Consider the following 23,454-nt stretch of genomic DNA (forward strand, 5'->3'; position numbering starts at 1 on the left):
GGAACGATGCTTGAAAAACAAGCCAGAACATCGTCTTAAACTGTTTGACTAAACAGGTTAAGTGTGAGGAAAATGAGAGAGGAGTAATCTTCCGAATATAGTGCGCCCCTCATGTATAATAAATACGCGCCCTTAAAATGGCGTGTAAATTCGGGAGAAAAGCCTGTACCCATGTATAGTACACAACCTGCATTCGCAGTACATGAAAAGTTATGTTTTAGTATACCATGTCATTCTGTTTCGCGATGTCACTGTTGAACAATCATGAAAAAACGATCGCTAATCATTATACACTTAACGGCATTGTCTCTAAACGGCAGTAGATATCAGCCAAAGCCTGCGACGCGATAGTTTAGGCCAGCGACATCATGCGATTGCTAATGACAACGATTATGTTGCGCGCAACAGGCCTGTTGGAGATGTGACTGTAGTGTTTGACCAGCGATTACATCTTGCGCACATGGCGTGTTGTATATGCGATTGTTCAGGCCTGTCGTTGACGCGATGATTCAGCGAGGATTGCAATCAATGACCTAATTTCGCTCGCGTACAAACGGCAAACCCACTCAGCAAGACATCGCTTGCTGTTATACGGTCAGACGCTAATTGGCAACACGCTTCTCGCTAATTGACAGCGCCTGACACTGATAATACGAATTACGGGGCATGGAATATGAAGAAAGGTGTGTTATCAAGTTATATTTCGAGGGAAATTTTTTCAAGGCTTGATGTACCCATGCATAATACGCACCCCCGATTTTAGGATAGAAAATCATGAAAATTTTGCGCGTTATACATGGAAAATCAGGGTATATTATGCATGTGAGGCCCTCAATAGCTCCAAGAATTTCAAAAAGTGAGTTGAACCTGACTTGAACCCTATGATGAACAATCAACGCTATAACTTGGACTCGAGCCTAAACATCATCATTCGGAATCGACACTTTGCTTCCTTGACTTGGTGGCAAGTGGAAAAGGACTCGACTTGACTAGTGACTCATGACCGTGTGACTTGGTGACAACGCTGGAGAAAACCATCCAATGCTATTTGGTTACACTTGGATATAGTCCTATGGTCTCACGGATATTAATTCATGTTAAGCTACACTCATGGAGCAGATATCCTTACCCGGTTCGCCCGCGTCCCAGTAAGTGTAATCAATAGGTTCGTTAGTCTCCCACTGGTATGTTTGTGCCCCAGTTTCGGTACTCTTTGCAGACATACCAATCCAGGATGTGTATCCGACTCCAGCTGGTACGGAAGCAGTAAACTGTAATGGATAGTATCATTAGTGTATCTTCACAACTAGGGGGGGTGATATTATGAGTCAATTACTAATTACAATGTTTCGAGTCTAGTAGTGAGGTATTTTTTCGAGTATCAAAATTGGGTAACTTTAGATGTAAAAATTCAGTTCCAATGAGAATTATCATTTTTAATACTTTTTTACCAGTGTGGGAAGCCTTGAAGCATGCAGCACAAGTCTAAACGCAGGGTTGTAATGACTCGAGTCATGATTAACAGCATTTCCACATGGCTCATAAAAATAAATCTTACATAGGCGTGAACGAACGACTGCTCGTAATGATCTTGAATGGTCACCAAATGTCCTCCCATATCTTGGCAAACTCTATCGGCGGTGAAATAGGTGACCCTGTCCCTGCTGGTCCAGTAACACGAGTATCCGTAAGCCTTCCAGCCTACTTCACATCCTTCGTCTACGGGCGGCGAGATGGTCGTGACCGGCGGTAGCAGTTGTTTTTCTTTCTTGCAGAAATACGGGTATTTTCTGGCGCATTCTTTTCCTCCCCATAAACCGGCTTCAACGTACATTTTCCCGCATCTCTCCTCCTGCGAGTACGGCAAGAGCATTTTCATTTCTGTGACTTCCTCGTCCAGCCGCATATGCACTTCATGCAGTCATGGTATGCATATGAACTGATCGTGTGTTTGTATATCATGAGTCGGTGTATATGTAGGCCTGTAGGGTTACCATACGTCCTCCTTTAGGAGGATTCGTCCTCCTTTTTCAGGTTTTTGAAAATGTCCTCCAAGGACGCCTAAATGTCTGCCTTTTTGGCAATTTGTCCTCCTTTACCGCTTTTACAGCTAAGATAATGGATAGATTCGCGTGAAAATGGGCATAAATGACGCTAAATGGGAAATTCGTTGTTCGGTCGAAAGTGACGACCTTTTTTTAGTCCACACCACTAATATTAGGTAGAAAGTGCATAAAATTTGGAGTCGAACATTTTTTAGTCAACCCACCAAATTTTTCAGCAAAATTAGCGAAATCGGCTGATTTCAGCTTTGATCATCTAACTTTTCTGATTTGGTAAAAGTGTCCTACTTCCTCGATTCCGAGATATGGTAACCCTATGTATATGCCGCAAAAACATCAAATACAAAAATATACAAAGTCTTATTCCTATAGCGTAACCAAAACATAGTTGTCTATTGAATGATGTTCATCAATTTAAATTAACGGTTCTCGACCTTTACAGCTTGAGGATCGGCAAAATTTCAAATCAAATTTTTAAGAGCGGTGAGCTATCAAAATAATAATTACCGCAATATCTACTTTATTACGAGAAATGTATGTAGGAAACATATTGCAGCTGCAAATAAGAAATTAGCAGTGGTGAGCCAAAATTAATCGAAAATGTACATGATTACTACAAATGTTTGCAACTAAAAGAAAGTCTTGGGAGCATCAATTTAATGATAAGCTTGTGGCTGCTTGCCGTCTGATAATAGTACATGTTATAAATGAAAATGTGATTTCAATTTGATTTTCATTGTAATCTGACTTTGCTAATTTGTAATATTGTGATATAGTTGGCACACCTGAAGGGAACTTGACACGGCCACTGTTTTACATTAAACCATTTCCAAATCTAAACCTCGTCACATGGATTGCAACTAACCTAGATTTTGTCTTAGATTGGGAATTGTGAAGATATAATTCAGTTGGCTTATAGTTTGACACACAATTAAATACATTAGGCCTACATCGTATAACACAACATTACAATACAATACATAAAATGCATGTCAGCAGGTGATGAAATCTTCCAATTTAAAAAAAAAATACAAATCATCTCACACATTAGCTACTTACCCGGCCAGCAGGCTCGTTTATCCACCAGTTGGTTATGGTGACATCAGAACCGTCACTCCAAACATAGTAGTATTCAACATCCAGTGCATTCAGTCCTATCCAAACGTCAAACCCGTTTGCTGTAACAAAACGCAAAGGATTCTGTTGTATTTATGACACAGGATATTGCTGTTACATCAAAAGATATTTTAGTTCAGAAAGATATCGTAGTTTTGCTATCGAAATACCAGGCCTAGTTCAATGTGGCACAAAGTACCCGCTCGTGTGATTTTGGATATTAGTCGAAGATTTTAGAATATCTTACGGAATCAGTCAGAGGTGGCAAGTACTTGTTTGGATTACTATAGTAAGTTTTACCAAGTTGCATTTTTATTCAAGTCTTACACTTCTACTCGCATTTTTTCCGCAAAATTTCCTCGCTTTTCACTCTTTGGATTTAATAAGTAGACAGAACTTTAGCAATATGTTTATACATATGATATTATATTACATTATATTACTATCAAGGGGCTCCATTCTAGCAACACCTTTATTCGCAAACGATGGAATTGACAAAACTAATTTGATTGACCGGTTGAATACAGTTCTACGCCCCTGAAACAGTGGCTCTAGTGACCATATAAGTCTGCATATTTCTATGCTTCCTTTGTTTTAGTCGTAATCTGGGGTTAGCCCTGGGTATGCGTTGTGAGATTCAACTGTAAACGCGGACGTTTAAATTTGGTTCATCAGGATTAAATCGCGATTCAGGTTTCTATGTAGGCCAGGGACCTTTTGAGCCAGAAGGGAGTCAGCAGTGTGACATCAAATGTTTGTATTATATTTTGTGACTATTTTATTTATCAATGTATTGGTGTTTTCGCTTCTGTGAAAAATTACTTTTTGTTCCGTTTTTCCCAAACCTCTGACCTCGGTGTGCACATTTTGCCTATGTGGAATTGGGTGTCAATGCCAGCGTCCTCGTTCCTATTCGTGACTAGAGTGAAATCATAACACAGCTGCTGGGTGGTTATAATGTGGCGTATGAAGTTACTCGACATTTGCTGTCTTGAAGGATTAATTGATAGAAGTATTTCTTCCTGAGAATCTAAGGATTTGTTAAATATGTGCGGAATAAATACAACTATTTTTTCATTTCCTCAAAATTGGTTCGCGGACCGGATAATATCTTCGTATGTTTGACACCCCTGCTGTAAGACCTCTCAACCAAATCCACTTCTTGAAACTATTCAAGTTCTTTTCAGACCACTTTCACCACCGCTGGTTAAAATTCACTGTGAAAAATCATTGATTTCCCCCTAGAAGTCACTCATATTCCATTCAATATAGACATACGTGACTGCAAGAAAAGCGTTGACAAAAAGTCGTTCTCGGCTGTGCTCCATATCGAAGCCAAGTCGCCACCCATGGATTTGCAGTCCGCACGCGCCTCTGTCCAGGTTTTGGCTCCACCTTCTGGGGCCAGGTAGTAGCAATGGTCCTTCCACGCGTACCATCCATCATCGCAACGATACGCTGTGAGATAGAATAGTGTGTGAACGTGAAGTCATGTACCACACGATTTATTCCGGGGCTGCAGAAATATTACGCAGTTGATCAAATGAATATTGAATTGAATCATCATTGTAAAAAATATCGCTGGTGGGGATTCTTGAAATTCTTGACCTTAGCCTAGCGTTCCTTTTTATTACTGCATTGTTAAGTCATACATTTATTACTGCATTGTTAAGAACAACAACGTAAGGCCAATATTGCTCATTATGATTGCAGCACGAGCCACTTCTAGGATTGTTTTAAAACACGGCTTGCGCAATTAGACTGACCGCTAATTTTGGCTATACCACAATCAACCCCAAAAACTGCATGAAAATAAGGGTATATCAAAATTTGATGATTCTATCAATGTAATATACTTTACCTCGCCCGTTGAATATCATCGACTGTTGAGCGACGCCATACCTGGAATACAAAGGCGGATTACCTAAATGCAGAATGTTGATATACAATGTAATAAATCAACACAATCGACCATGGTCGCTACTATTTTGAGAGGAAAACGGTACTAATATTGAAACCTTTAAAGGAGACCATGTAAACAAAACAATCAGAAAAAGAACTTTAACAGAAATCGTTTACGGCCACAGTGGTCAGCATTGCTGCTAAAGTAGAAGTAGAAGAAATACCGCAAGTTTCTATCGAATTCAAGTGAAAATAGTGATCTAGTAATGTGCCAAAACTACTCCAAACAGAAGTATAAAACGGATATATCAAAGGTAATCCAGTTGGTAATCAATTTCGAATATCAAATATGCATCTTAGCAAAATGATTAAAATATTGACACTATAAATTGGGAAAACATCTAGTGCACACCATACCGTATTTTGCTCGGTTCGTCATAACAATTTAGCTTGTAGACGTGATGCGAATCTATCCACAAACTACTTTCTACCACAAAACTGAAGTGGCAGCAGTCTAAAAGCATATCTCATTGAGTAATTGGTACTTTCTTAAAGAGTAGAGAATTTTTTTATAGACCATATCATTACAAACTGCAACTGGAATATGTAAGATCACAACTTATGAAACTTAAGCCGATCCATGATTAGTAACACGGTCCGCATACGGCGCCAATGCGCAGAGTATGAAAGCAACTCACGACAAAGAGCTGACTCCGTGTCTGACCGTTCCTTCGTAACTGTTTTTACCGCCGGTCTTTGTAACTTCGACGACGCCCCCGTGATTATTCACTAATCTTCCTGCGTGGATAGCGGCAGGGCAGATTGCCGACGACTGGTAATGACAACATAGTACACGTTTACCATCGTGATTCAACTTGCATACATGGTACCTAGTTTTTTTTTTAGTGCATACCCCTAAATTCTATAGGGTGTTGGCATAAGGCGCAATTCTGATCAAGCCCAAGAATCAAAAAAAGTACATCAATAGGACATAACGCTATCAAATTAGAATGAATTGGCAACAAATTCTTTGTTGAAGAGCTTCTTGGGGGTACAGAACCTCATTCGAAAGAACATTGTATATCAACAATCGTATCATAAAATATGACGTCACCAGCATGAAATTTCGTGAATGAGAGAGCGTTCAATATACTAGCCTATTTTCAGGTGGTACACGAACTCGTTTTGTTGACAGAGTTTGGGTTGGTGTATTTTGATAAAAGTCGACTCCAAGGCACAGAAATGGGAGTGTGAACGGCCCCTCCCAACGACGCCAAATCTGTCGTCTCGATAATTATTCGCACAAATCGGATTATCTCATAGATGTTTGCCGATGGCAGAATTAATGGCCTTTGATCGATCAGTATCAAGCTTAAGCGGATGAGTTAAGGGTGAGGCTGATGCACATGTTCTGATAAATCTGGAGACATGCCAGTTTATGCGCTCCTGCAGACGCTTTGACGTTCATCCTACGTAGCCACAATCACAGTGGCACTTATATACGTACACTACATTACTTTGTTGAAGTGCAGGAAGCACGTCTTTGCGTGTTGAAGGGAGCAGTTGTGTAGTCGTAAAAATCACATTGGTTTTGACTGTGTCGTAACACTTACTGACCGCAGAAATCAATTGTTTTTCAAAGCGGGTGGAAATGGGGCCAATCCAAGGTAGATGGATATAAATATCTTTGGTTGTTCGTTCGGCTCTGTTGACTTTTCTGCGTTGAATTGCGTTAATTTCCTCTCTATGCCACGGTTGATGACGTGTTCAGGGTAACCGTTATCAAGTAAGATTTTTCGGATGTTGTCAAGTTCTAAAGTCAGTTTGTTACCCAAACATATCATCAACCCTCTATGCACGAGGGTGCCTATGAGGTCAATTTTTCTGCGTCGAGGACTAAATGAATTCCAACGAAGGTATTGTTTGTTCCATTAAATTTAAGATATAGTCGAAGTAATGCGATTTTCAAATCTTCTGGCATTACATTAGTGAGATCCGATGATGACCAATGAATTATTTGAATGGACTGATTCAAAATGCTCTCTTGGTGGTAAAGCGTGGCCCGCATAACGTAATACGCTCATCGGCTCTTACTTCTGTATAAGTATCCGTTCCATACACCAGACCTTTATTAAAATCTTCAGCACATCCTCCCGGGCAGGTGGCCGTAAAATATTCCTCTTCGTATTGACTCGCTTTATCTGTGATGCAGAAGGAAAGAAACGCGCGCCAGCATAACATAGAGGCGAATTCAGACGCGTGAATTGAGATAGTTACCGGCACACGACATGAGTCTGTCGGCGTAGCATCCGTTGATTTCAAACTGTAGAGTGATTCTGCTTTGCCAAGACTGCGGGACAATCCTCAAAAACAGGGTGGAGATGGGCTCGCGTACGATGTCGGTGTACTGTGAGTTTGCTCCGTTATTTCCGTAAAATATCTGCGATTGGAGACGACAGTAACTTCGAGGAGACTCTTGCAGGTATAGAACTTCAATACACACAAGGGTTGTAACCAAGTCACGAGTCAGTCATATTTTTGTAGTTTTGACTCGAGTCAAGTCAAGTCATTTGCAACTCATCACCGAGTCAAAGGGTCGAGTCACAGTCATAATGTTGAGACTCGAGTTGGTTCACTGTTCACTGTTCATTATCGAGTTCCAGTCATGTTCAAGTCATGTTCAACTCACATTTTTTAAACTCATAGGTGACATCGTAGGCCTCTCATTCAAAATAAACAACATTTTTATCACTTTTATCATGTATTTTCAAACAGACAAAAAACAGTTACAGGGCCTATTTTTCAAGTGTCGGTCCAGATACACAAGGCTTGAATCAAGTCATATAAAACGTGTTGAGTCATATAAATTGATCGAGTCAATACACAAAGTGACTCGAGCCGAGTCAGTCTCCATTTTTAAGAAAATGACTCGAATCAAGTCGGGTAAACGAAAAGTTGCAACTCGAATCATTACAACCCTGGTATACACTTAATAATATCTTCATATCGAAATGAACCCGAATATTTTCGGCTGACACCTGTGACAGGTATTCGTCAGCAACTAGTAGAGTACTGAAAAGAAAACATTCGGGTTTATCTCAATGTGAATATTATTCAATTGTAATCAGTAAATTAAGGCGTCAGGATTTGAGACTTGTACGATACGTACGTGATCGTCGCCATTCTGGTTTTCGTATGTCCTCAGGTTGTTTGCAACCTCTCCAAATTGTAGCTTGTAGGTTTTCACCCAGCTTGAAGAGCCGGAATATGTGGTGATGCCGGAAACCTGTCAAATTTATTAGGCGCGTTCAAAGCAGTCAAGATCTTACTCAAGAACCGATTCCTCAGACGTTCAAAATTACTTCGAGTAGAAATAAGAAATTGAGGACATCAAATTACCCAAGAAGTAGACCGTAAGAGTATATTCGCACATAACGTCAGATTTTGCTGAAATTTGGCTCAAAACATCATAAACTATACCGGACTAAATCGCAATTTATTTGAAATGAATTAGTTGGGTAGTTTTCAAGTTGTCGCATGATGAAAAACATGCTTTTCATGCTCATTCAACCGTGAAATTGAAGGGCTGTTTCAAGCATGTTTGGAGTTCCGTTAATGAGCTACTTTGATCTTAGAATGTTGTTCACTCTGTTATATTGTATAAATTCATCTGTTATATCATAAAGGTGCGAAACTAATGAGTTTTGGTGCACGGTCCAGAAAGTAGCTCAAGTTAAAAGGAAATCACACAAGCATAACAATATTCCAAGAGTCTCCCTCTCATTTCGGTCTATTCGAAAAAAGTTATGAAGGTCGGCACGTGAATGCTGTTGTAACATAGAATCCTAAGAATATAATTTATCATGTAATATTTACTTACAAAATCGGGAAAACGGGGCGCATATATCCGTGGATACCAGTTTTCGAGTCTTTGGTCTGACCAGGCCGGGGATTGAACCCACGATCTACCGATCAAGAAGCCGGACGCATCACCGTTACGCTATCTCGCTCGGTGATGCAAACATATCCCAAAAATGATTCCGGTTCCTAATTTCCAAAATTAAAACTACAAAAAGTAAGTAGTTGTAAATTTATTTCACGGGCAAGGGGACAACTAGAAATTTAGTCTTCCCGTTATGTTTAGTATCGAAGGCACGTTACGAAGTGCATACCCATAAAGTCTTGGATGAGTTGTTGATGAAAATTTCATAATCTTTGACAAATATTTCTATCCTTAAGCTGCCAACAAAATAGAAACTTACTTTATAATAGTCATCAAATGCTACTTGAATCCACTGATTTGTATTCGAAGAACTTGGCTGCCATCCAGTCGGAACGTAATCTAAACAATATGAGGATATGCTCAAGGCATAGTACCCCTGGTCTAACATGTTGTCCATGGCAACACTAGTACAAGAGATGCCATTACGATGACAAGCTGTATCATAAACTAGATTAGCAGCTTTATCAAGGATTTTGATACTGAATTTTATATGTCAATGATTTTCGGTAGTATGTGAACTTACAATAAGTGGCAATAGAACATCACTGTCTCCCATGAGAGTTCAATCTTATTATAGGCCGTATGATTTTGTGTCAACGGAAAGGCAATCTCTACTTACTGACTAAATATAAGCGAAATGTTCCAGTTCAGTTTATTAAGAATCATTTTTATTGTTTCAAAACACCACAAGACTGTGATACAATGAATTGATTGGGGGATAATCCCAGAATTGTCATCGAAAAACTCAAATAACTCCGCTTCTACGGCTTGGAATTGAGTCAAATTTGTTTTGCATCGTTATTGAAGATAGCGCAACAATTTTATGGGGTTGGAAGAAAAATTTCTTTTTGCATACATTGGCAAATTCGAAATTTTCAAACTCTACGAAATCCGCGAATATTGGTTGGAATGAATTAAAATTTAATGTGCGTCGTTTTTTAAGGCAACCTAACGATTTAATCACGTAACCCGCAAGATTCAGGAAAAAAAGTTATTTTTGAACAGCCCTAATGAATATATTATTCAATTTTACAAATTGCGACATTTCGCTCTAATTCTTCCAGCTCAACTACTTGAATTACAGTATCTAGCTGTCCAAGCCTAATTGATTGGACTTGAATATGGAAATGACATTAATTGGAGCAACAAAAATTATATTGAATAGGAAAAAAATCATCGAAAATACCTTTCGGAAACCCGTAAAAATCATGAGCTCACTTGGACAAGTAGGTACATTACAATATTCCCATTCCACCGATACTTCAGTAGTGTAACACCACGGCCTGTCTTTGTCGCCACCCGGATTTCGGCAGGCATTACCGGTAAGTCCGTCGTCTTGATAATCCCTTGGATTACTGCAGAATCAAGCAGAAATCCAATATTACAAATTCAACATGGAAATATGGAAACAGCAAAAAAGAAACAAATTTGTCTGCAGGTGGCGATATGAACTACAAAGGTCTTACTACTAACCACCTCCATAACAGTGAAGTAATATATTGTATCCATTTTAATGATTCAACAGTTGAAAGTCTGCAACCGTAGGCTAACAGAAGAAAAACACAGAAACATAATAAAAAATGAAACACCAGTCGTGGCAACATGCTAGTTATAAAAATGTAATTATATTATATTATAATGGTGGAATCAGTAACCAGAGGGATAATACATGGTACTTCAGACACAAATATTCATTCAGTTCTTACTGTTTGTACTTAGAAAAATCATAATTAAGATATTGGATTCAGACACAAATACTCAATCAGTTCCTGCTGTATTTGTATTCAGGAAAAAGATAAACAAGATATTATATTTTTAATTCGTATTGTGACAGATTTTTTAATACTATCAGGCACAATGTTATCAAGGTTTGGTCTAGTGTACACAAGAGACAAGAAATTCTCAACATTTTGGAAATCAAATACTGAAGAATTAGAACACATCGTTTTACTTACTATGGATGGGTGTGCGGTGTTTGGAGAGCCCACGGCTGGCAGTCCAGTCCCGATGAAGTCTTCGAAAGCCAACCCCGATAACCTTGCCCGTTGTCACCACCAGTGAGACATTGATCTGATAAGAACATACTATGACGTCAAGCTTTTAATGCGATGGAAAAACGATGGTGACGTCATGTTTAGTGATATGATTGTTTATATACAATGTTCTTGCAATACTCTGCGAATTGATGACGATTATCCCTGACGAGTGTCAGCCGAAAATACTCGGGCTCATTTCAATGTGAATACACTATTCAACGATGGAAAAAGAATAAGTCATAGAATTTTCAATTTTGCAACGGTTTATTTGCCACATTATGAGAGAGATTGTAATCGGTGAAATACATTAGATCAGTGTTTCTTAACCTGGTGGCAAGCGCCCCGCCCCGTGAGGGGCTATTTTGATTTTGAAGGGGCGGAAATGCTCAAGGGCTATATCGAGGTGCTGAAGAAATATGACGTCACAGTAGAGGGTGTGGTTGGGACATATGATTATATAGTAGAACAAGTGTTCTATATATCCGCAGTTTTCATTGCAAATTATCTTTCGACAAAATCTGTCATATCTGGAAAGATGTAGTAACATGTTACATCCCTAACCAGATTCAGCAGGTGGTCTTCCTTGCTTCGCGTCACCGGTAGATGATGAGAGCATGCTATCTGTGATGTAACCGCTGTTCATGCCCACATTGTACAAACAAGCTGAAAAGTTATGTAATTATTGAAACAACGATGCTCATTGCAACACAATGATCAATTCATTGTACAGGCCGTGCATCCAATATATTCCAATCTCAAAGCCACTCTGTCGTTGTAAGTCAGCGGGTGGCACCGGATGTGTTTGGCAACGATCGGTCTCGGAAAGAGATTTGTGACTTGGGTGTCTTTGTCTTTGTTGCCTTCGAATATCTAAGCGAGAAAATAGCAGCAAAGATTGCAAAAAAATGTTATTGACAGTTTGAACGCAACACACGAGAGGCACACAAGCTTTCCGGGCATAAAAGATCTGGGCATTTTTTCAAGTCACTCACCCCTTTCTAAAAGTGATCAAGCTTGCAGACAAACAAACAGCCAAAACAGTCAAACACTAGACGGGCTGCAACAAGACTATACATGCTAACGATTGCGTCATTACATCGCAATCTTGTGCGTTTTGATTTGATGAAAATTTTAATAAAAAAATAAGCTCCCCAATATTGATTTCAGGCAGCGATGTAGTTTTCAACATTACAAAATAAATCCTTGTTGCGGAGAAGATTGTTATAAAAATTTCTACTTGTGGTAGAAATCTGACTAAAAAAACTCTACTAGGCCTATATGTTGATTCAGAATATAATTTTATGGACCCCTTCCTGAATTTCAAAGTAGGGTTCAGGATGCGGCAGCTAGTTATACAAACAAATTATTGGTTCTCTTCCAGGGGAGATAAATTGCATATTATTACTTTGACCGACAGACCACTGCAACCTTGGGGGCAGTGTACTAACGATCGGTTGCTACTTATCTGATCATTCATGTGCGAAAACATACCCATTATTATCAAGTCAAGCAGCAATGGCATAAATCTCCCTACATTTTACATGTCTCTACGTTTTTAGCTTTACCCTTCAGTCCAATTACAACTATTACGAAACGCAGAAACAAAAAACCAAAACCTACATCGTCAGTGTGACGCCTCATTGTTTAAATTACACTCTTATTCATTGTTTTAATATACTTACAATATCATTTCCAGTGCTGTCTTTCAAGAACTCCCAATTTTGAACATTCTCCTTCGTGTTTTCGGGATCTTGGCTGTACGATATCCTGTAACTTGTTGTCCACTGTCTTTTTCCAGTTATGCCATTAAAATTATTCCTTCCCTGTATACGTTACGGAATTGTCACTGCTTTCAAGTTGTTGAATAGTATATTTATATTGATATAATTCCGAATATTTTTGGCTGACACCAGTCAGGCGTAATCGTCAGCAACTAATAGAGAACTAAAAGGAGATTTGTACACTGTTATGAACAGTCACATCACCAAATATGACGTCACAAACATGAAAGTTTGAATGAATGAGGCTGACTGATGGCTGATGCTAATTTTACATTATGCACGAACTGCCTTAAATCAATCTATCAGGTTTATTAATATTTTCATCGTTTCAAAACATCACAGGACTGCATCACAGGACTGCGATACAATGAAAAGATAGGAAGGTGTCGAAACAACTTGGAGTGGCCTTTAAGATCAGACACCCACCCTTTGTTTGTTTGGTTCGGGGATTTTAATAAAACTCGACTCCAAGGCACATAAATGGGAGAATGAACAACGGCCTTCAACAAGTAGAATTATCCATGAAATGTTTTCCAATGGCGGAATCCATAGGCGTTGCTTGTTCTGATTCGCGCGTCTTCTATCAAAACCAGCCTATCTAGTCCGTATCAAATGGAGTTTGTGCAGAATCGAAAACTCGTACATTGAGCATAAGCCATCTGTTCGAATTCTTGTGCCTGTGACCTCATAATTGGTGATACGACTGTTGATATACTAAGTTCTTCTGAATTCTCTACTAGATGCTGATGATTACCCCTGATGTATGTCAATATGAATATACCATGCCATTGTACATTAAAGCACTGTACCTCTAATAGTCTCATCAAATATGAAGTTATGAGCAACTCGGCACAAACTCTACCTGGGTTATGATCCCTTTGAATTCAGTATAAGTGAGAAAGTCGACTTGGAACCATGAAGTTTCTTGATCATTGTCGTCTGGCTCCCATGCCCCATGGGCACCAACCGAAACTGGGCCTGTACATAAGGAATATGGAATTATTGCACCATCATTTTTCAATAAGAGACGCCCTTCAATATTCTTTAATTGAAATCCTGTTGAATATTTGAGATTCCAATCCAAGTGGAAACACAAATTTCGCAGCATATCTAAATCAAAGTCCAAAGCCAGTCAATCTCACTTTAATAGTTTTGACTCGTATCAAATTGAGTCATCTTCAATTCACCACCGAGTCAAGGTGCAAAGGTTGCAAGTTGTAGCTTTTAGTCCAAACATAGTGTTCAATACTGTTTAGTAGGGTTGTTCAAAAATAACATTTTTTTTTTGTCGGATTCGGAGGATTCACCGATTCAATTGTTATGTTACCTAAAATAATGCTGCACACCATATTTTGCTCAATTCCAACCAGTACAAACTGCGGCAGGGCCAATTGAAATTTTTAAATACATTAGAAAAATATTTTTTCAAGGTACTGTCAACCCCGCGAAATTGTCAAATTGCCTAAGAAAAACAATGCATATCAAGTTTTTCTCATTTCACCAGTAGAAGCGAAGTTATTGCTGTTGAAAGTTTTGGATTTGCAAAAATATCTTTGAATGGCGGGTAATCCCAGAACTATTGATGAAAAAGTCAAATACCTTTGCTTCTACAGGTTGGAATTGCGTCAAATTTTTACTGCATCGTTTTTGTAGACAACTCAACAATTTCGTGGGGTTGACAGTAAAAATTGTAAAAAAATTTTTTTTTTTTAATAAATCCAAAAATTCCAATTGCCTCTGCTACCGTGTATTTACTGGTTGGAATTGAGCTGAATTTGGTGATCAACATTTTTTAGGAAACTTTTAGGCAATTGCATATTCAAATCTAGTCCTAGAATATTTAGTTTTTCTCTTGCTTGGAAACTACTACTTCTACTTGGTGTGAATTTATGTCGCTGGCGCTACATCTACTCAAGTACCGATGACGATTACTCGGGCCACCTCTACTCTTAACAGGGTTCTTCAAACAGATAAAGGAAGGTTTCTGGCCGAGTTTGTCTCCAGTCATATGAATTGGTAAAGTCATGCGCAGTGACTCGAGTACAAGTCGAGTCGATTCATTTCCATATTTAGGAAAATGACGTGAGTCAAGTCGAGTCACCGAAAAATCACAACTCAAGACGAGTCATTACAAACCTGAATTTTATGACAGAGTCCAAAACCAAATTAACTTTCATATCAATCTTAAATCCATATCCGATTAATATCCGTTATATTTTGATATCCAAATCCAAACCTAAGCTTATCTCCAACTCACGCCGCTCAGACACCAACCTGCGTCAACCACCACAACAGTGTCCTGCATGTTCAACCGTCCCCTGGTCGCGTTGAAATTCACATCACGAAAGGACGACACGCTCAGAAAGCTGTCTGGGATGGCGCCTCCCTTCTCCACACCGAGATGTCTGAAGCAGCACGCCTCGTTGCTCCTGCATTCGCTCTGCGCCACATCAGTCCCGATGATGCTGTTACCCGTGTCTCCGATTTTTTCGCAAATAAAGTGACGCGTTCTGGCGCAACGGTCGTCGTTCCACCTCCCAGTGGCTAAGTAAAGCTCGGCGCAGTCCTCTTCTCCGGAGTTGTTTGGCTCGCCTGAACAGCAACATGGTTGGATGGTAATCATCTAGCTTAGTGCAGAGCCAAATCATGGCGCAGTCATGCTATAATCCAGCACAGGTAAGTTACAGCAAAAGAATACAGAGTCAAGTGAAAAGAAACATATAATTTGGCAATTACAATTCGTTACACAGATAGAAAGAGAGAGATAAAGGATTTATTGATCACCGCAAAAATCCAAAAGCAGAATTCAAGTTTGCATGACACAAAAGATTGTTTTGATGCAGTACACAAAAAGCTGTTCCTATAAGGAGCAAAATGAATATAGATAGATACATATGTGATAATAGTTACAGTAATACCTAGATAAAGCTGCATCGAAGTGATCTGGTGATTATTAAGTCTACTTCAGCTGTTAGGAGTAATCGGATATATATTGTGTACTTTGAAGCTATAACAGTGAATACTGTGGTGAATGTAACATAATACAGCAAGTGCTGCGAAGGACTAGGCAAATCTTGAAATATATATGACTAAATAAATCTAGGGCAAAACATAAATATACGATGGACCAAGATAAATAAAGAGTAACAGTTATGTAAAGAAACAAATCAATTTCAATGCAACTGTCAACACTATAATGCTCTACATCAGGGATGTGCAGACCTTTTGACAAGTGGCCCAGATTTAAAACAACGGTCCGCGTCCTCATGTTGGCTCCAGTATATTTTCTAGGCCCATCGTCTCATAAGAATTGCAACGGTGCTGGCGTAACTGACATTAGAATCTGATACCCCACTTTATATAACATTTAGACTGGATGTTACTCAATAAATTTTGTCAATATATACAATTATACATGCGCATTGCGCAAAGTCCGCATCCAAATTTTAGTTATTTCAATTTTCTCGTAGCCCACGTGTTTGGAGAAGGATAACATTTGTATAGATTTTCTCTACCTGACTCCCAATTGAGGTAATTGAAAGGACTTCCATCAGACCACGACCATCCGCCGTCATAGACATCAACTACATCGTCTTGCCAGGACATTTTGTCTGACGCACCGATCCATAGATTGGCAGCGAATCCCAGTTGTTGAGTCAAATCTAAATCGAAAGTGTATGCCAAATGCTTAACCAGTCAATATCGGGAAACTGGTTGATGTGTATTGCTGTAAAACACACCATGAATGAATGCGTTCTCTTCGGGTGTATTTATCGATATCAAATCTCCCCCGTGATTCTGGCATTCTGCTCTTGCGTCATTCCATGTTCTTGTACGGCCCGCATCGACCTAGTAATTGAACAAATGCAACAGCTTCAAACATCTCGCCTGTACCGTGTCATAAAACCGAGTTGGTTGACAAAAGTACATGGATCAAAATTCGAATAGAGCGACACGATCTTTTCCAAATTAAATTAGAACGAGAATCACTGAATTCACAAAAACTTGAAAAATGAAAGAAATTTCAAATTAAAAAGAAATACAATAAAATCAAGTTCCGTTAAATCATATCTGCATTCATTCCCATGAGCATGAAAATGGCAATATCATTACCGTACACTAAGCTTGACTCGTTTCGCACTATACAGTTCTCTTGTAGCATTTTCAGGGCAACGAGAAATAAGATTAGAATTTATATTAGAGCAAAGAAACAGTCCACAAAGCAGATTAGAATTAGATTACCGGCATTTCCTTCGAACTAGTTGCATAATAATTGTCTAGTTGTCCAAGACTGCTCGACAGATGCCTTTCAAATCGGAGACCAGAGGGAATGTCTCTAATTGACTCAATATAACGTCTAGCGGTGATGTATCAACAGAAAAAGATAGTTTGACTTTACAAAACAAATTCAATACCTTGTAGCAGCTGCTTGAAGATGGGTTGGAAAACCATCCATTACCGCCACACTTTTCGTAGTCAGGATCTAAACATGAAGATGTCATCAATATTTCAAGGTTTATTAGCATCTACAGCGAATAGGCTGCTTTGGCATGTCAGTAACAAAGTACTTCTACTTTCTCAACGTATTGAAGGCGGCTTTAGATAATTGAACTATTGACTACTTTTACACGAATATTTAACCCCCTCTGCGCTTTGGAAATAATCCGATTTTGTGAATATGCTTAATAGGCAAATATGCTGGTCTGAAAATATGGGAAAAGTTGATATGATACCATTCAATTGCAAATTGGCTGTGTGCAGACTTAGGAAGCTGTACAATGCTATTTCTGCGCCATTCTTGTCCAGCAGCATATGCACAACATGCACTCGTGGTGGCGATGCATATGCGATCATGTATATGCCACAAAAACAACACAGACAAAAATATAAAACGTACTATTCCTATAACTGTTACTGTAATCTTAGGGCTTAGATTGTTACATAAACACGGTATTTCTTACGTAAATCTGGAGGAGTCGGCGCGACCGGCGTGATTTCAACTGAAAAGAATACATAACTCATACAACTTTTTACTCAAGCACATGCATAATCGAGTTTGGCATACTTTCGTTCGTTTTACAGACAAAAGTATGATACTGGGAACACGAGTCATCCACCCATAAGCCCGAGTCTTCCTTAGCAAATACACACTGCTTGCTTTTTGTAGCACTGCTGTCCCAATTCACTATTTGAACTTCGTTTCCTGAATCAAGCCACGTATACTGTCCACCTTGATTTTCGAGTCCAATCCAGCTGTCCTGCTGCATATGTCCTGATAGCGAAAAGTGCAGCATGTGGTATTTGAATAATGGTTGAGGATTTGAAGAAATTCTTGGAGGTACCAGATATTAGCATACAATTGACTGGTGTATTCATATAGAAATGAAACCGAATATTTTATTCTGATACTGGTCAGGGTTAATCGGTAGCAACTAGTAGAGAATTGGAAAGAATATTGTATATCAACCATCGTATCACAAAATATGACTTTGCCCCGATTATTCAAAATATCATGTCGGTGACGTCATATTTCGTGATACAATTGCTGATATAGAAAGTTCTTTCCAATTCTCTACTAGTTGCTGATGATAGCTCCTGACCAGTGTCGGCCGAAAATATTCCAGTTCAGTTCAATATATACTTATAGTATTCCGTTAAATAGAAAATTTATAAAGGAAAGCAGTATCAATAGAACAATTCCGGTAATAGTTTATTCAATTAAATCAATGGTTGAAACCTGACTGGACTAGGAGTTGAATTGAAAATGAATCGACTTGACTCGAGTCAAAACTATATAAGTAAAATTCACTCATGAATCGGAACCTTGTGACTTGGTTACAACCATGGGGGCGGACCCCTAAAGTTCTGAGTGGTTGTGTTGACCCCGAGACCGGACAGTTTGGGAAGCTAATCACTTCCACCCAGTGATAATTACTGTCTCATATTGCCATCTGGTCAAGTCGTTTCCCAAAAAGCTACCAGTTGACTAAAAAAACGAAAATATGATAAAGTAAGGATGTAAGTCAAAATATGGACAGATCTTATAAAGGACAGTGTTTTTATATTGTAGTTTTAACATCGGCCTTTCATGAACCCCTTAAAACTAATCCATGAACCCCAGGTTAAGAACCCCTGAATAAATGAACATTTTTTTCAGCAAACATGATTGGAATTAGCTTGAATCCCATCTGTTACAATTACTTTTCCTTCTATCTTCAGTTGCCAACGATAGCTTAGTCATACCCATGGGATTACTTACCCACAATGAAGGACATTTCACCAGTCGACAAAACACTTGCCAATGTCGAAGGATGGTCTCTGTCCGATAGATTTTCACAAAATACCTTAGCCTGTGACTGCGATTTTTCAGAGTTCCCAAAAAAGAAGCAATACCCGGTCTTGAACCATCGCCAGCCATCTTTACACTTTCCATCCACTAGATGACGCCGTGAAAGGAATGGTTTAGTGGGGTGAACGCACAATTAGTCAATCAAGCCTAACGAAACATCAAGCCCATTAATTTAAAGTTGACATAACCGACTCATTCAGCGATAAAACATAAGTGTCAACTCAACAAGTTTTATGCTAGGTTTGAAACTCGCGATTTGACATTGTAAATATACACAGTTACAGTAAATATTGAACGATTAATTGACATGCATGAACAGCAACTGGGCCGGAGGTCGATATTGGCAAGGGTAGTCATCGAAAGTACTCTTGGTGAAAATTGAAATTGCAATTCAAGATGTGTTTGCCAGGCTGTATCACTTTGGAAATTACCAAAGAAAATGAGTGATGCGTAGAGTATTAACTTGAAGGGTTAGATTTCGATGCTTGACACATTGTACATATCTCTCATTTCAATATTCTAGATGCTGTGTGTGTGATTGAAAGACTAGTGCAAGTCTTTTTGACTCTTTCCTATCTGGTCAGGGGTCATCGCTATCTAGTGATGTTATTAAATGATGAAAGTAATAATAAACTGAATCAAGTTTCCTTAAAAACAAAACGTGCTAAAAAATCAAACTTTCAAATTGCCTGTTAGGAGTGTACTGACAGGTACAATATTTCATGGTTTTAGAGTTTCTGAGATTCCTCTTATGTGAACATAGTAAATCAAGCCTTTTGAAGTACAGAAAGTCATAATCCAATCTAAATTGTAATCTGTGTGATGCTACGACGTAAACTGATGTCAAATGCATTTTATTCTCAACTTAATGTGAATAGGAAAGGTACTTGTTCTTCAAAAACTGTTGAAATGTTAGTAAATCAGTTGCACAGAAACTATATTGAACTCTCAGAAAAAGCATAACTGCTTTGCTAGTGATCACCACTTGAAAGTGATAAACTTACCGACTACAGGATCCAACTGCGGAAGCCTGGATCCTTCCGGCAGCTCACATATGAATTGACGTTCAAAAAAGCAGCTAGTTGTTTCCCAGTTATTGTGATCCGAACTGCCCGAATACATAGCCATGCAATCGTACTGATCTAAAAGCATCGTGAATTTCAGAAGACAATTTTCATACGAAAATTCATATACCAATATTAATAGAAACTGCTATCATAAAACATGGATTTCAGTGCGCTCCAGAAGAGGAGCCTAATATACAAGATCAGTAGACTTGATGCTTTTTTGAAAAATATATCCAAGGGGAATAATTGAATGTTGATGTATTGCGAAAAGTGAAGGGGACAATCAAACTTGGTATTATTTGCGAAAATGTCTTACAAGAATTTACGGTACCCAATGTGTTAGCACAAGCAGTACAAACATCTAGTTCAGCGGTTCCCAACTTTTTTCGACTCATATCCGCCTTATCAAGCTCAACACAAATTTTTGCCACCCATATTTACCGATCTGAAAATGAGAAAATCTAAACGGGAAATTTATTCAATTAACTATGATCGCTGGTGAATTGACTAAAAATAGGTCAAGTTCTGTATCTTAAATAGTCTTTTCAGAGAATGATTTGTTAGTGGGAAATCAAACTGGTCAAATTTTTGTTCCTGTTAAGCGATCTGTTTGTTTTAAAGGCAATGCATTATTAGGGAATGCAGTTTTGCAGTGCTATAAATATGTTATCGCACATACCTTTAGTTGCTTTGGGCATATTGTCATCCCAGTACTTTATCGCCAGCGGTGTATTATCCCACCAAGTGAATGAATCATCGTGCCCAATATCAGACCCTCCAATCCAAATCAGATCAGCACCGGAATTATAATACTGCTCCAGGGCACCAGCCAGGTTGTCTTGCTGCTCTTTACTGTTAAGCACATCCAATACTTGATCATATATTATGCAAAAAAAAATGGTATGATTACGTTTCAATCTTCAATAGTCCGCCTCCTTCCAAATTGCAAGTCGCGAGAGCATTGGTCCAAGATGTTGCTCGATTAGGATTGACGATAAACTCGTAGCACTTGTCAGCAAGAAAAGTCCAGCCCGTGGGACATGTCGCTGAATTGAAAATTAGCATCATGAGAAGAGATACAAATTTCCGTCTTATGACAGGCTACATCTTGCGGCTAGTGTAAGTTTCTTGCGAGATGTGAAAAGAATATTCGACACCACAAATTGACACCATCCGCAATAGCTAATGTATGTTATGTGTATTATTTAGTAATATGAATCATCAAATTCAACATCTCTATAGATTAGTGCAGTGCAACCTGTGGCCAGCCAAGAATTGCCAATTTATATGGCTTGCATGGCTTGTAAAATGGGTTACTGAGTCAGCTCAGTCTGGTAAGCTTGAGATTAGCTCATTTGGGCTAAGAGGCTGCACTAAAAGGCAATAAAATCACTGAAATATACTGACTTTGAATTTTTCGACCAAATTTATTTGATACCCTGGCAAATATTTACGTAGTTTCTGAGAAAAGGAAAAAATCATAAATTACATAAAATATACATTTTGTTGTTTAAGGTGTTTCGAATCCATTAATGGAGAATTTTGGAGCATCAATTTCAACTTTTTTCAGCAATGTCAACCGAACAAGGGGTAAAACACGTTCGTTTGTGGATTGATGTTTCCGTCATTTCTAAACATCACAAGATTGCAATTGCAATACACTGTCAGATAGAAAGGAGACGGCATGACTTGGTGAAATTTATCAATCAAAATCAAATCAAATAAACGTTATCATGAATAGTAAAAAAAACATGTTAAAACGAAGCATGAACAATGAATGAGAATAAAGAAACAACATCATAATTTGCAAGAATCAAGATGCACTCTATGCTGTGAGAAGTAAGGCGGCCATGGATTGGAAGTTTGGTAATCACCACTGTAGCGATGAACAATGTACCTTTGAAACCTTTCTCGCATATGATGTTGTATTCGTTGGAGCATTTCACAAGATCCCATTTGTAATTATTATTTGGATCCATCACGGCACAGCTGCTTCCTTCGTATGGCGGGCTGAAATCAAGCCGCCATTACTAATAGACACTGTCCACCATGCACAAAAAATTCATGCAAATCTACCATTGTGAATTGAGTGGAAATTTTCATGAAACAACATGAGATTTTGATACGAAAACCACGTTCAGTAAACCTTACTCGTTTGGAGTGGCTGCCGACAGGAAGTTGCTGTAGGAATAGCTTTCAAATGTGCTCCATTGCAGATTGCCACCATCGGCCTACAATATATGTTGGTTTTTGATCAGAATCAGATTTCAGGCACAGTTCCAGGTCAGAACATGTGTAACTGCATATGTCTGTTGGTATGAGCTATATTACACCTTGTAGTACACATAGCTCATACAACCAGAACTAGGTTTCTCTATATTTACTGATTACTCGAGCGGCTATGATTTCTGTCTACTTCCACTTTCAATTACATTTTTTTGATGCTAAACTACTCACTTTTACACTTGGGTTTTTGTAAAATAGAAAGTAGTTTGAGATCGGTTTCCAACATTTTTGTGAGTAAAATAAGAACAACCGTGCGAAATAACCCCTGTATCATGATAACATAATATATATTTGAAAACTGCCGTAAAAGTCAGGCTTATTTTGAAAATTGCTGTAATATAATCAGACTTATACAAACTACTCATATAGTTAATTGATGGTCAACTAACTAACGGTTTTTTGTGTAGTTCTAGTTCTTGCTGCAGATTTTGAAAAGTGAGCAGTTCTGGTTCTAGTTCTAGATGCGGATTTTGAAAAGTGAGCAGTTCTGGTTCTAGTTCTAGTTGCTGATTTTGAAAATTCAGTTGTTCTAGTTTCATATTTGAAAAATATATTAATTGCCGAACAACTAGAAAGCATGTGTTGTAGTTTTGCGTGAATCGAGATATCGGTGTTCTGTTGAATAACATCATGTGACAAAATTTTACAAAAGTTTCAGTTGGCTATAATTTTTTATGTATAGTGTTTTAGTATTCCAATCGAATTACAAAAATATCAAAATTTTCCGCGAAGTGTCCCAAATTTTGAAGAAATGTCAATTTCTCTAATTTTTTATTTTACCCATATTTGCTCTGTATTAATCACAATAATTCTTTCTTGGAGGCAGGAAAATGCTAATGAAAAGGTTAATA

The 23,454-nt window shown here is 38.5% G+C and overlaps 1 protein-coding gene across 2 annotated transcripts in view; it reads right to left on the reverse strand.

The window, feature by feature from the left end:
- Nucleotides 1-23,454, reverse strand: part of LOC145445504 (uncharacterized) — a 63,663-nt gene that overhangs the window by 15,416 nt on the left and 24,793 nt on the right. For both annotated transcript variants that reach the window (XM_080323695.1, XM_080323694.1), the window contains exons 7-34: nt 22,469-22,548; nt 22,215-22,327; nt 21,228-21,363; nt 20,997-21,169; nt 20,255-20,392; nt 19,161-19,337; nt 17,967-18,173; nt 17,863-17,901; nt 17,317-17,384; nt 16,642-16,750; nt 16,417-16,563; nt 15,176-15,493; nt 13,764-13,879; nt 12,803-12,943; nt 11,849-11,990; nt 11,682-11,783; nt 11,040-11,154; nt 10,303-10,439; nt 9,344-9,423; nt 8,251-8,367; nt 7,359-7,521; nt 7,176-7,282; nt 5,780-5,913; nt 5,041-5,081; nt 4,458-4,637; nt 3,123-3,241; nt 1,559-1,852; nt 1,130-1,271 (exon numbers count right to left, since the gene is read on the reverse strand). In XM_080323695.1, the coding sequence (XP_080179821.1) occupies nt 1,130-1,271; nt 1,559-1,852; nt 3,123-3,241; nt 4,458-4,637; nt 5,041-5,081; nt 5,780-5,913; nt 7,176-7,282; nt 7,359-7,521; nt 8,251-8,367; nt 9,344-9,423; nt 10,303-10,439; nt 11,040-11,154; nt 11,682-11,783; nt 11,849-11,990; nt 12,803-12,943; nt 13,764-13,879; nt 15,176-15,493; nt 16,417-16,563; nt 16,642-16,750; nt 17,317-17,384; nt 17,863-17,901; nt 17,967-18,173; nt 19,161-19,337; nt 20,255-20,392; nt 20,997-21,169; nt 21,228-21,363; nt 22,215-22,327; nt 22,469-22,548 (3,835 nt within the window). The remainder of the gene's footprint in view (nt 1-1,129; nt 1,272-1,558; nt 1,853-3,122; nt 3,242-4,457; nt 4,638-5,040; nt 5,082-5,779; nt 5,914-7,175; nt 7,283-7,358; nt 7,522-8,250; nt 8,368-9,343; nt 9,424-10,302; nt 10,440-11,039; nt 11,155-11,681; nt 11,784-11,848; nt 11,991-12,802; nt 12,944-13,763; nt 13,880-15,175; nt 15,494-16,416; nt 16,564-16,641; nt 16,751-17,316; nt 17,385-17,862; nt 17,902-17,966; nt 18,174-19,160; nt 19,338-20,254; nt 20,393-20,996; nt 21,170-21,227; nt 21,364-22,214; nt 22,328-22,468; nt 22,549-23,454) is intronic.

This window comes from Botryllus schlosseri, chromosome 8 (genome assembly GCF_051294905.1).
Source record: "Botryllus schlosseri isolate E-star chromosome 8, Bs_hap1, whole genome shotgun sequence".
NCBI classification, from domain to species: Eukaryota; Metazoa; Chordata; class Ascidiacea; order Stolidobranchia; family Styelidae; genus Botryllus; species Botryllus schlosseri.